Genomic DNA, 13804 nt, shown 5'->3' with positions numbered 1-13804 from the left:
ATACTAGTTAATTTTACACAAATAAAAGGTTCAAACACAGTTAAGCATAATTTTAATTCTTAAATAGTTTTTTCAGGATTTTTTTTTTAACATATTTTATTGATTTTTTACAGAGAGGAAGGGAGAGAGACAGAGAGCCAGAAACATCGATGAGAGAGAAACATCGACCAGCTGCCTCCCGCACATCCCCCACTGGGGATATGCCCGCAACCCAGGCACATGCCCCTGACCGGAAGCGAACCTGGGACCCCTCAGTCCGCAGGCCGACGCTCCACCCACCGAGCCAAACCGGCTTCGGCAGGAATTTTTTAATGATGCTTTTATCTCTCTCACATCCTTTAAAAAGATACGGTAGAGTAAATGTCAGATCAGTCATGTAGAATAAGTTGGTACTTTACAATGGACTTCAATAATATTCTTAAAGTAAATATTTCCACTGGGCCACATACATTATAAAGGTAATAAATTTTAGTTTATGATTTATGATTTATCAAGTATTTTTGTGTATATTTGATGATTTAGACTTGGCTTTTGCTGTTTAAAAAGCTCTAGCATTTTTTTTGTACAAAGACAGAGACAACATTCATTTATATTTATGCTTTTTAATTTTAGAAACAACCAAGAAATGCCTCATTCCACAAACAAAGAACTGATACTTGGCATCATGGTGGGAACTACTGGAATCAGTTTGCTTCTTTTGTGGTACCACAAGGTTTGTAAACCAAGGACAGCAGTGAATTTACCTAAATTTCTTTCTCTGGGCAATGCATTTGATTTGGTGACTTCACAAGATGAGATGCAGAATGACCAAGGAACAGCAGCGATCTATCAAGGAAGGCAGCTTCAGATACTGGAGAAGTTAAACGAATTACTGACAAATATGGAAGAGCTCAGAGAGGAAATCAGAATTCTTAAAGAAACCATTCCAAAGCTGGAGGAATGTGTATGTGGTGAACTTGGAGGAAAGACAACTGCTCACAGGATTAGTCCTCAGCACAGAACTAGGAAAAGAAGGCTTGCCACAGTTCAAAGTTCAGGAACAAGCAATAGTTCAGAGGAAACAGAAAGTGAAGGAGGGTAAGCTTCCTTAAGATGTTTTCCATGTTGAATTGCTTATTGATTGCATTATTGCTATTATTTAGGTACTTTCATTATGCATTATGGAGGATAAAGTTGCTTTAAGATATTTTCCATGTTGAATTGATTATTGATTGCATTATTGCTATTATTTAGGTACTTTCATTATGCCTTCCCAGTCATATACAGGGGTGGGCAAAAGTAGGTAAATAATAATAAATAATACAATAATTAACAAATAATATAAGAATAAAATTTTTTGCATACTCACTGTATTCTGCTACAAACAAGCTATAAAAGAAAGTGATTATTTTGGCTTATATTACAATTAAAACTATATTCAATAGAGGTCGGTATTTAAGCTAGGGTAGACCGCATTGAAAAAAATAATATAAGTAACTTACTACTGCTAGGTGGTAGCATGTTCGTATTGAAGAAGACAGTATTTGTTTGCTAAAATTTGTAACCTGTTTTCATATGTAGCTCCTTATATAAGAACTAGAGCCCGGTACACAAAATTCGTGCACTGGAGGGGAGAGGGTACCTCAGCCCAGCCTGCACCCTGTTGCAGTCCGGGACCTCTCAGAGGATGTTCGGGACCCCTCATTCCTTACCGCCTGCCTGCTCCCTGCTCCTTACCACTCGGCTCGCTGCTCCTTAGTGCTGCCACGGAGGCAGGAGAGGCTCCCGCCACACCGCTGTGCTCACCAGCCACGAGCCCCGCTTCTGACTGAGCAGTGCTCCTCCTGTGGGAGCGCACTGACCACCACGGGGCAGCTCCTGCATTGACCATCTGCCCACTGGTGGTCAGTGCGCATCATAGCGACCAGTCATTCTGGTCGTTCTACACCAGTGGTTCCCAAACTTATTTGGCCTACCGCCCCCTTTCCAGAAAAAATATTACTCAGCGCCCCCTGGAAATTAATTTTTTTTAAATTTTAATAGCAGTTAAACAGAAAGATATATGTATTAATGTTTCTACCTTTTTCGTAAAATATAGTAAAGAAAGGTGTAAATTAGAAACATTGAAGTTTGAAATTATGAAACTATTTATTGAACTCAGAATAGAAAGGTAATACAAAAAAAGTTAAAACAAATGCACCTGTGGCCATCACCGCCCCCCTGGATCGCTGCAGCGCCCACCAGGGGGCGGTAGCGCCCACTTTGGGAATCACTGTTCTACACTAATGGTTGCTTAGGCTTTTATTATATAGACTAGGGCCCCGGTGCACGAAATTCGTGCACTGGGTGTGTGTGTGGGGGGGGGGAGTGTCCCTCAGCCCAGCCTGCCCCCTCTCACATACTGGGAGCCCTCAGGCGTTGACCCCAGCCCAGGCCTGACGCCTCTGACAGAGGCGTCAGGCCTGGGCTGGGGGCAGAACCAGTGATGGGGGGAAATGAGGGTCCCCTGCTGGGCGGGAGAGCGGGTTGGGGGCGAGTTGCCCTGCCGGCCCGCGTGATCGGGTCCCGGGCGACCACTGGCACTCACGCCGCCAACCCGCTCTTGCGTGCGGGCGGACGCCGCAGCTGCCCCGCCGGCTCGCATCCAAGTCTGCCGGCCGGATCGGGTCCCGGGCGACCGCTGCAGCTGCCCCGCAGGCCCGCGTGATCGGGTCCTGGGCGACCACCGGCACTCACGGGTTGAGGGCGTGAGTGCAGGCGGACGACACAGCCGCCCCGCCAGCTCGCGTCCGGTTTTCCGGCCGGATCGGGTCCCGGGTGACCGCTGGCACTCACGCCCCCTACCCGCTCTCGCGGGTTGGCGGCGTGAGTGCAGGCGGACGCCGCAGCCACCTCGCCGGCCCGCGTCCGGGTCTACCGGCGGGATCAGGTCTTGGGCGACTGCTGGCACTCACACCCCCAACCCGCTCTCTGATGGCACTGTACCATCCTGCCTGCAATATGCAAATTAGCCGCCATCTTTTTTGGCGGTTAACTGCCATCTTAGTTGGCAGTTAATTTGCATATCTCACTGATTAGCCAATGAAAAAGGTATCGGTCGTACGCCAATTACCATTTTTCTCTTTTATTAGTATAGGATGGTCCAATAAGTGCAGTTCAATAGAACCTTGTGTGATGATGGAAATGTTCAAAATTTATGCTGTGCTATGTAGCAGCCACTTGAAGTACAGCTAGTATAACTGAGGAACTAATTTTTAAATTTTATTTAATTGTAATTAAATTTAAATTGCCATATGAGACTAGTGGCTACTGTATTGGACAGTGTAGACCTAAAAAGATTTGAGAATGTTCAAGTAAGTCAATTTCTTCCTCCCATGGGATAATCCACTGAATTCTAAAACCAGGAACATCCATAATATTCTCTTAGAGGAAAACACAAGCGGTTTATGAATAAAGAAATTGTGCTTGACTAGTGTTTTTGAGGAGTAAAATAGGCAAGTAAGTAAAGAAGCACCAGTGGATATGACATAGCCCCAAATTCTTTAGGGTGGGGACCCCCATGTTTTCATTGTCGTATTCCTCACATCTGATGTTGCTGGAACATATCTGTACTGGTTGACCTAAAATATGTATTTTTTTGTTTCTGTTGATTATAAAACTACTTGCTGTTTGTTATTGGATTTGTTCAAATCCTTAACCATGTACTATGTCTCCCATCCAAGTACTAACCAGGCCCGACCCTGCTTAGCTTCCGAGAAAATATGTCTTTATATTTACTAAACTGCATTTAGTAACTACTATCTCTTTCTTTCTAAAGGAACTAATGGTGGAAAGGGAAATTCTAGAGATAGCCTAATAAATTGTTTGGTAATCCCCAAGAAGTATTTTTTCTACCTTTCAAGTCACAAGAGTTTAATATTGTAATGGAAAACAAAACAAAACAAAACTTAACCAGTGCTAATTTAGTGATGAACATTATTGTTTCTTTGCATAATTGGATATATCTGGTAAGCCATTTGTACAAATAACTATAATTAATGTAATAGGTTGAATAATTTACATTCACTACACTCAGATAAGCTAAAGATGTAAATGTACATTACTCTGTAACTGAATTCAGTTCACCAGCTCTGTTTTTGATAATGTGGGAAAACTTGAATTTGTCGAAGCAAGTTAACTCAGTCAATTCTAGTTTAGAGCTAGTGTGTGTGTGTGTGTGTGTGTGTGTGTGTGTGTGTGTGTGTGTTAAAGATTCAGTCGCAAAAGATTTCCTTTTGGAAAAGGTACTCGTGGATCTTAGTGTCACTTAGGAGCAATCGACAGCTATCTCACAACACAGGGGGAAAAATAGTAGATTGCTGGGGAGAGAGCCATACTCTTTGGGCTTCTTTTTAAAACAGATTATTTAAATTGATTTTTAGAAAGAGAGTAAGGGACAGAGAAAGAGAGAGAAACATCGATTGGCTGCCTCCTGCGCACCCCCTTCCAGAGATCTAGCTGCAACCTGGGCATGTGTACTGACCGGAATCGAACTCGCAACCTTTCGATGCAGAGGACAACACTCAACCAACTGAGCCACACCAGCAGGGCTCCCTGGGCTTCTTACTCTCTTACACATCTTGCCTGGTGTCCTAAGAATGTAAGGCCCTGAACACTTTCTCCCCCCCCCCCCCCCCTGATTCTTAAAAAATTGAGACTACTTTTTTGGAGCCGTTTTAGGTTCACAGAAAAAATTGAGGGGAAGGTACAGAGATTTCCCATATGCCCCTGACCCCACACATCCCCCCACCTCCCCATTGCACAGTACCAAAAAACCTATATTAATACATCATAATCATTCAGAGTTCATAGTTTGCCTTAGGGTTCACTCTTGGTTGTACATTCTATGGATTTGGACAAATGTTTAATGATATGAACCCATTGTTATAGTATCAGACTATTTTCACTGCCCTAAAAATCCTCTGTGCTCTGCCTGTTCATCGCTTTCTCCCCTCAATCCCTGGCAACCACTGATCTTTTTGCTGTCTCCATAGTCATACCTCTTTCAGAATGTCATATAATTGGAATCATACAGTATGTAGTCTTTTCAGATTGACTTCCTTTACTTCATAATATGCATTTAAGTTTCCTCCATATCTTTTTATGGCTTGACAGTTCATTTCTTTTTAGTGCTGAATAATATCCCATTGTCTAGATGTATCGCAGTTTATTTATCCATTCACCCACTGAAGGACATCATGTCATGGTGGATTCGAAGTTTGGGCAATTATCAAGACGGCCACCGTAAACATTCATGTACAGATTTTTGAGTGGACATAAGTTTTTGTCTCATTTGGGTAAATACTAAGAAGCATGACTGCTGAATTGTATAGTAAGAGTATGTTTAGTTTTGTAGGAAACCTCTCAACTGTCTTCCAAAGTGGCTGTCCTCACTTCCAAGGTGAACCACCAACAATGAATAAGGGCTCCTGTTGCTCCACATCCTCAAAGGCATTTTGGTGTCAGTGTTCTGGATTTGACCATTCTTATAGGTGTGTAGTGGTATCTCACTGTTGCTTTAATTCATATTTCTCTGATAACATATGTTGTGGAGCATCTTTTCATATGCTTGTTTGCCATCTGTATATCTTCCTTGCTGAGGTGTCTCTTAAGGTCTTTGGCCCATTTTTAAATCGGGTTATTCATTTTCTTGTTGTTGAGTTTTAAGAGTTCTTGGTATATTTTGGATAACAGTCCCTTTTCCAGATATATAGTTTATAAATATTTTCTCCTAGTCTGTGGCTTTTCATTCTCTTGTCATTGTCTTTCACTGAGCAGAAGCTTATCAATTATTTCTTTCATGAATTGTGCCTTTGGCGTTGCATCAAAGAAGTCATTGCCATACCCAAATTTATCTAGGTTTTCTCCAATGTTGTCTTCTAGTTTTGCATTTTATATTTAGGTCTGTGGTCCATTTTGAGATAATTTTTGTTGGGGGGATATAAGGTCTACGTGACCATCCTTTGTCCTGGCCATTTCTCAGGGTTGTGATGAGAAACCTTGAGAGGAATGAGGGAATGTTTTTCTCCAGGACTAACACGAGGCTTAGCAGATTTACTCACTGCTTGTTCTAAAAGTGGTGGATCCCCTAAGCTCAGTGTACCTTCCTTTGTAACACAAATCATCGCGAATGTAAGAGTTTCTGGGCCCTGTGAATTGTCCTGTGGGCCCTGGAGTTAAGGAGAACCGACACAAATATGCTGGTGCTCACACTACTTGATATGCTATGGGTGATAAAGTCCTCTGTCTCTGACCCAAGAATCATGTGTCTTCAGCATCCATGAACCAGTGACAGATTTACTAGCTTGTGTGTAGGGTAAAATAAAATTATAAACAGACAACTGTTTGGTGAGAATTGGAGAGTTTTAGGCCTCTGGAAAGGAATTTGTTCCCAAAGGTTTCCCAAAAGAAGGTTGTTAGGAATGAAACAAAAACAGATGATAGTAGGGTATTCAGGATACTGAGAAGTAAAAAGAAATATAATTTAGAGGGTGTTGTATGTCATAAGTGGTTGTACACATACAGCTGTTATGTGGACAGTGCTTCAAGTTGGTTTGGAAAAGGAAAATGATTCTGTTAATTTTGCCTTTAAATGGGTATTAAGTTGTTTCAAGGGGTTATAAACAGTGGCTCAGCAGATCTCCATAGTCTGTTCCTGTGGTCCATGCAATCAGATGGGACACTTTATTGCCAAGGTAGATGAAGCGAGGTAGAAGGGGGCGAGAACATTTGCTGTTTAGGTTTTATGTTTTTTTCTTTACTTTCTCAGGATATCTTCAGATCAAGTTTTATAATACGTAGTCACTTTCCATATTATTGGATGGTGTAAAAACCTGGGGTAAAGCATGTTTGGTGAAAGAAGAATGAGTTAGTAGGCCAAGGGTATGGAGAGCAGCCAGTAAGAGAGACCATCCCAAGCAAAGGATTGTGCCAATATACTGTATATGTTATGGCCTTCATTTTGCTCTTTTCTCATCACTTGATTTCTTGGATGACTCCTTAAACGTGACAAAGTTAGAATACATATTCTACAGTCACATGGATTGGAGCTTTTCAGAAAGGTGAGCCGCAGGACAATTTTATTCTAAATTGACGTCATTAGATTCTAGAGTCTGCTGTCATCACATTCTGTGCTATTGCCATGCTAATTCCACAAGCAACTTAAACATTCAGTCTTCTGACCTGTTCCACCTATACAGGCATTTTATGGCTTAAAGATGATGGCTTAGAAAGGAAGGGAGAGATTTATTTTTTGATTAAACTTAATATGGGAAAATGTGTAAGGTAAGCCTTTAAAAAGAAAAAAAAATTTCTGTATATTTATGTGCTAAAGCTCATTGATATATTCATAAACCAAGCTTTAATGCTTCCTTTAGTGTCCCACTGTGACTGAATAACTGGGATATCTGGGTATTTATCTGAAATAGTCTTGCGAGTGATTCTGTTTAATCTGTGGTTAATATTTTAAAATGCATCATATACATTTATTTTACTAACTCTTATCAGTAGAGGAACTTAATATTCTCAAACAGATATTATGGCTTATTATTTTTTAAGATGGAAAGTTCTACCTTTTCCTTCAGGGGATCCTTTAGTTTTGTGCCCTCTCATGTGTTTCCCCTGATCTTTCTTTCTGCCTGCTTCTCTAAGTCTTTCAACTTCTCTTCCCCAAGGTTTAATAGACCAGGCAGGTACGTAGAGGTAATTAGAGACAGTCTTTTAGACTTAGCATCCTTTTGGATACCTGTGTGACCATCTGCTTTAGCTGCTATAATTTTCTTGTTCCCTGTTGTTTCCATATTGATAAGGTGGATATTATTCTTTAGGAGGCTTGGGAGGTTTCCACGTCTGCTGCCTATTTTTTTCCTCATCTGACATTTTTCTCACTCTAGCTGCAACAAAAAGGACCAGAACTTCCAACAATATTGTCCTGAAGATCATGTTACTTCAGACCCCTTGCACCATGGGACCTCTTCTGTTACTTATCAACCTAACGTTCATGATCTCCCTGCAAACTATTCTAAATTACGAAAAGTCAGTATACGTACAGGAAGTAAAAATTTCACTACTCCATCAAGTATATCTGCTTTCTCATCTTTCTCTGATAGACATTCTTTATTCAGCAAATTTCAGAAAAGCAGTGTTACCCTTCAGCGTCAAGAAAGTAGAGCTAACTTTGATTCTGAAGACAAAAGCAGCCTCAATACTTTAAAAACTTCCCCAGAACATTTTGCTTTTACATTCCGGAGACACTTCTCTGCTCGTAAACTAAGTATAATTTCCTGTTATGAAAGCTCTATGTATTTTGATCTTCAATCAAGTAGTGAGAACATGAACAATCCAAGTGAAACTCAAGTAGATTCTAAAAGCTCAACTATTGCTGATGTTGAAAAATACCTAAGTTCTTGTTCTCCTGATTATAACATTAAACATTTTATAAGTTTTGAAACCAAAGTTCATTCCTCGGCCAATCCAATAGATGCTGCTAGAGTTCCCTACAGACAAAGCACAGCAACCTTCATTTCTCTCCCAACTCTCATTTCCTATTCTTATGAACAAAGAGAAATTGCCAGTGACACACAAGAAAGAAGCCAACCAAAGAAAAAGCTCCTTCCTGCTGATGTTCAAAGTCACAGAGCCGGCCGTCCTCTAGCTGTGATTCAGCAGCAGACCTCTGAAAGCGCCACTTCTGTTCCCCCTAATGTTGCAGTTGCTTCGTTTTATAAACCTAGTAGGAGGTTTACCCCAGTTCTAATTGAAGTTCACTCAAATTGCTTTGGTGGTGGAAGTATTGCTCAGTCATCTCAAGATGAAGACAAATCTTCACCTATTGAAATTCCTAACTTAAGGTCACCTCAGATTTTATCCTCTCTTAGAAGGGCAGCTCAAATCGGAAGTTTTCCTACCAGGTGTACTCTATAGTCTGTAGAAATCACTTCCCAGTTTTCCCCGAAGCCTCCTCCCTTACTAAGCTTCACTCCATTTTCTGAAAAAGATTGCTATGTTGCAGTTTATATTTAATTTTAATGTCTGTGTTTTCTGAAAAATAGTTCATTCATAATATTGGAATATGGAAGTCAAACATTATTCATGTGTTTCAGGCTTTTAACAGATTTACTACTTATAGATTGACAGGGCCCAGATTTCTGAGTGACTGTTGTAATACATTTGTGGTCTGAAAATAACGTCACGCTTTGATATATAGGTCTTCTAAATGTATTACATTGTTTGAGAGTTTAACATCTTTTATCCTTGTCTCATGATTGGAGATAGTATTCCTATATAATATATATATAGGGCGGGGCAAAAGTAGGTTTATAGTTGTTCGTATGAGAAATAATACAACAAGTAAATAATAATACTCACACCTATAAACCTACTTTTGTCCCACCCTGTATATTTCCATATTTATCAGTTCAGAAATTTTCATTTCCATAAGACTTCTTAATTATATTTCTCATGCCACACATTTCACTGACAGATGATGTTTTTACTAATACAAGGACCAAAAATTATATGTAAAAACATTATCATGGAAATATGTAGACTACTGAAACCAGATATTTTAACTAAATACTTTTAATACACATTTATGCATGCATGTGTCTGGGAATTCAGAGAACTCTGAAATAAAAAATGTATATATTAGTATTTTTTATTTTTTAAAGTTAATACATTTCAGGTTTTTTCCAACATTTTTATTTTTAAATTGTCAAATAAAATTTTTATTTTAAAAAGTATCTCTAAAATTTTTATTTTTAAGAGTGAATATTTTTTATATTTTTCTATTATATTATACAAAGTTTATAAATATATTTATCAGACTAAATAATGAATGGACAATGTATATAGGCAATTAAAAATACTTAAGTTAGAATAGAATTAATCTTTTTAGAGGAAAGGAATTTGCATTATTTTCAATTATCGTAATAAAATGTTCCTTATATTTGTCATTGGGCTAAGATGTTATTTTTATTTTTTTACTCCCCGCCTTTGGCTCTCTCTCCCCCCAGCACTATTTGTTGAAGAGACTCTTTTTTTCTCCATTAAATAGTCTTGTCAAAAATCATTTGACGATATATGTGAGGGTCTACTTCTGGGCTCTGTTGTATTCTATTGATGTATATGTCTGACTTTATGCCAGTACACACTGTTTTGATCATTGTAGCTTTGTAATAAGTTTTTAAATCAGGACGTATGAGACCTCCAACTTTGTTCTTCTTTTCCAAGATTGTTTTCGCTACTCAGGATCTTCTATATACATTCTAGGATGGATTTTTCTGTCTTTACAAAAGACATTGTTGGGAGTTTGAGAAGGATTGCACTGAATCTTTGGGTAATATTGACATCTTGACAATAGTAAGTCTTCAAACCGATAACATGAGATTTCCATTTGTGCCTTCATGTGTGTTGAAGCTTTTTCAATGTGCTGTAGTTTTCTCAGTGTGTAGTAGTTTTCAGTGGCTATGTTCTGGATGTATTTTGAAGATAGAACCAATAGGGAATTTCTAACAGGTGATATTGCTTAGGAGAGAAAAAGAAGGTCAAGGATGATTCTACGTTTTTTCACTTGGGCAACTGGAAGAATGAAGTTTCCATTAATTATGTTGTAGAAGAGGTTGAATATCATTTCATACAGTGTCTTCGTTATAGGACTTTGAAATAAATTTATTTTATATTGGAAATAGTTGCACTTCTCTCAAAAACTTGTTTCATGTATATCTTTGTTAACATCTGCTGTGACTACATGGCTGCTGGAAGATACAGACATTTGTGTCCCTCGTAGCAAGGATGTAGATATTTAAAATTTATGTATTGTTTTTATTGACCTCACTCACATTTGGCCTTGGTTTTATCTTTTTTTACTACTTCTAATTAGTTCTTTTATATGTTATGTATCCTTATATACCGCCTTAAAATCTTTTTAGAATAGGACAGGGCTTGAATAAATGAAAACAAATGGTTTTTGTATGCCACCAAAAAAGGGAAATGTGGAAGGTAGCATGAATTTGTAAAAACCTAAGTTGAGAGTGAGAACATTATCTTGAACTGTAAATATGTGTGTGTGTGTGTGTGTGTGTGTATTTGAATGCCTACTGAGTTCCTACAATGGTGTATCATACATTCAACAATATTCAGTGCATACCTACTATGTGTCAGATGCTGTTTTAGGCACTTGATACATCGGTTAATAAAACAAAGAATCCTGTTTTCAGGGAGCATGCAATCTAGTGGGGGTGATACTGATAAAAAGTAGCATCTATAGTAGATTAGTAAATGATATAGTGTATTAGAAAATGATACTACAGAAAAGAAATGCCAAGCTAAGAGAGATTGGCCATGGAGAGAATGTGGGTGGGTTGGAGTGTGGAGGTTGCAGTATTAAATAGAGTGGTCTGGATGGGCCACATTTGAGAAGATGACAATGGAGCTGAGACTTGAAGGAGGGGAGAGCAAGCAAAGGTCCTGAGGTTGGAGTATGACTAGCATGTTTAAGGAACAGCGAGGCAGCCAGTGTGGAGCTGAATGAATGATAAGAGTAGTATCGCCAAAACCGGTTTGGCTCGGTGGATAGAGCGTCGGCCTGCGGACTGAAGGGTCCCAGGTTCGATTCCGGTCAAGGGCATGTACCTCGGTTGCGGGCACATCCCCGGTGGGGGATGTGCAGGAGGCAGCTGATCGATATTTCTCTCTCATCGATGTTTCTAACTCTCTATCTCTCTCCCTTCCTCTCTGTAAAAAATCAATTAAATATATTTAAAAAAAAAAGAGTAGTATGGAACCAACGTCAGAGAGGTGCTGTGGGTGGGAGACAAATATAGGGCCTTGTAGACGCTTGTGAGGACTTAAATTTTTTCTCTGAGTGAAGGGGGCACCATAACAGGGTTTCAGCATAAGAGTGGAACAATTTGACTTACATTTTAAAAGAATCACTCTGGCTATTGGAGTATAACTTTTAAGAGTTGATATAATTTCTGCAATTTTAGGTATATTACAGCTAGTACTGATACAGAAGAACAGAGTTTTCCAGTCCGTAAAGCACTTAACAAATATGTTGAGGAATTAAATTTAGATATCCTTCTTCAGAAGGCAGATAACTTACGTATGGATGAGTCTAAAAAGATGGAGAGTTTTGAACTACTTTGTGACCACAAAGAAAAGGTAAGATGTATATGTTAACGAGTTTGTATAGCTTTAATTTTTGTTTAATCTATGATTCTATTCATATCATGCCCATTACAATTGTGTCACAGTTTACAAAAGATAAATGACGGATACAAAATTTTTCTCTAATATGACTAAAATTTTTTAAAAGTATATATAAGAGCCCTAATCGGTTTGGCTCAGTGGATAGAGCGTCGGCCTGCGGACTCAAGGGTCCCAGATTCGATTCCTGTCAAGGGCATGTACCTTGGTTGCGGGCACATCCCCAGTGGGGAGTGTGCAGGAGGCAGCTGATAGGTGTTTCTCTCTCATCGATGTTTCTGGCTCTCTATCCCTCTCCCTTCCTCTCTGTAAAAAATCAATAAGATATATATTTTTTAAAAAAGTATATATAAGAGCCCTGTGTGATGTGGCTCAGTTGGTTGGCACATGCGCCCTTACACCAAAAGGTCATGAGTTTGATTCCCACTCCGGGCACGTGCCTAGATTGTGGGTCTGGTCCCTGGTTGAGGTCTGTGTGAGAGGCAACAAATCCATGTTTCTCTCTCACGTCAATCTTTTCTTCACTTTCTCTCCCCCCTTCCTTGCTCTAAAATCAATAAATAGTCCTAGCTGGTTTGGCTCGGTGGATAGAGCATCAGCCTGCGGACTAAAGGGTCCCAGGTTCAATTCTGGTCAAGGACACATGCCTGGGTTGCAGACTTGATCCCCAGTAGGGGACGTGCAGAGAAGGCAGCCGATCAGTGATTCTCTCTCATCTTATCGTAGCTGTTACTAGAGCCCCCATGAATGGACATTGTCATCTGTGGATATTTCTCTCCCTTCCTCTCTGAAATCAATAAAAACATATAAATAAAATAAACATATCTTCAGGTGAGGATTAAAATAAATAAGTAAAAGATATATAGTTTTAAAAAGAATATATACAACTTTCATAGATTCTAAGATTATAAAAATGAAAACCAGAGATATGAGTATACAGATTTACTTGGATTTTTGTTAATTTATTATATTTAATAACTATTTGATGACATAAATAACAAGGCACACTGCTACTCTTGAGAGGAGAGCTACATTTTAAGTTTTCTAACTTAGAGTTATTCATGTAACAGCCCTCAGTATTTTTTTTTTTTAATCCTCACCTGAGGATATGTGTATTGATTTTAGAGAGAAAGGGAGAGAGAAAGAAGCATCAATGTGAGAAACATCAGTGGGTAAGCACCCCAACCAGGGATCAAACCCTCAACCTAACCTAGATATGTGCCCTGATTGGGAATCAAATCTGCAACCTTTTCGGGGTACAGGACAACGCTCCAACCAACCGAGCCACCCAGGGCAACACCATCAGTGTTTTAATCTACTTCTACTAGTGATCAGTTTCCAGTGTTTAATGTTGGGCTGAATTGGGAAAGCCCATCCCTGCCATTGTCATCACCACCACCACCACCACCAAATAAGGGTTTGCAGTATCTCACGAAACAAGAAATCTCTTTCCAATGAACAAGCCTAATCTTTGAGGATCTAGCAACTCTAAACACATTGTCTCAAAGTTTTTAAATCTACAGGATTATATTTAAGTAATTTAGGTTAAAAAAAATACTGCTCTTTTGAGCATATGTGA

At 39.3% G+C, this 13804-nt stretch overlaps 1 protein-coding gene across 4 annotated transcripts in view; it reads left to right on the top strand.

The window, feature by feature from the left end:
* Positions 1-562: 562 nt before the first annotated feature.
* The window catches only part of RMDN2 (regulator of microtubule dynamics 2), a 29185-nt gene continuing 15943 nt past the window's right edge, over positions 563-13804 (top strand). The window contains exons 1-2 of one of the 4 annotated variants that reach the window (XM_059660085.1): positions 563-1077; positions 7911-9820. In XM_059660085.1, coding sequence (XP_059516068.1) covers positions 596-1077; positions 7911-8940 — 1512 coding nt within the window. In that variant the 5' untranslated portion in view covers positions 563-595 and the 3' untranslated portion in view covers positions 8941-9820. Of the gene's footprint in view, positions 1078-7910; positions 9821-12005; positions 12181-13804 lie in introns of those variants that run through there. The other 3 variants (XM_059660086.1, XM_059660087.1, XM_059660088.1) reach the window with 3 other exon arrangements.

Source organism: Myotis daubentonii, chromosome 12 (genome assembly GCF_963259705.1).
Source record: "Myotis daubentonii chromosome 12, mMyoDau2.1, whole genome shotgun sequence".
Taxonomy (NCBI): Eukaryota; Metazoa; Chordata; class Mammalia; order Chiroptera; family Vespertilionidae; genus Myotis; species Myotis daubentonii.
Note: the sequence above shows the minus strand (reverse complement) of the source record. Positions and strands in the feature narration are given on the sequence as shown.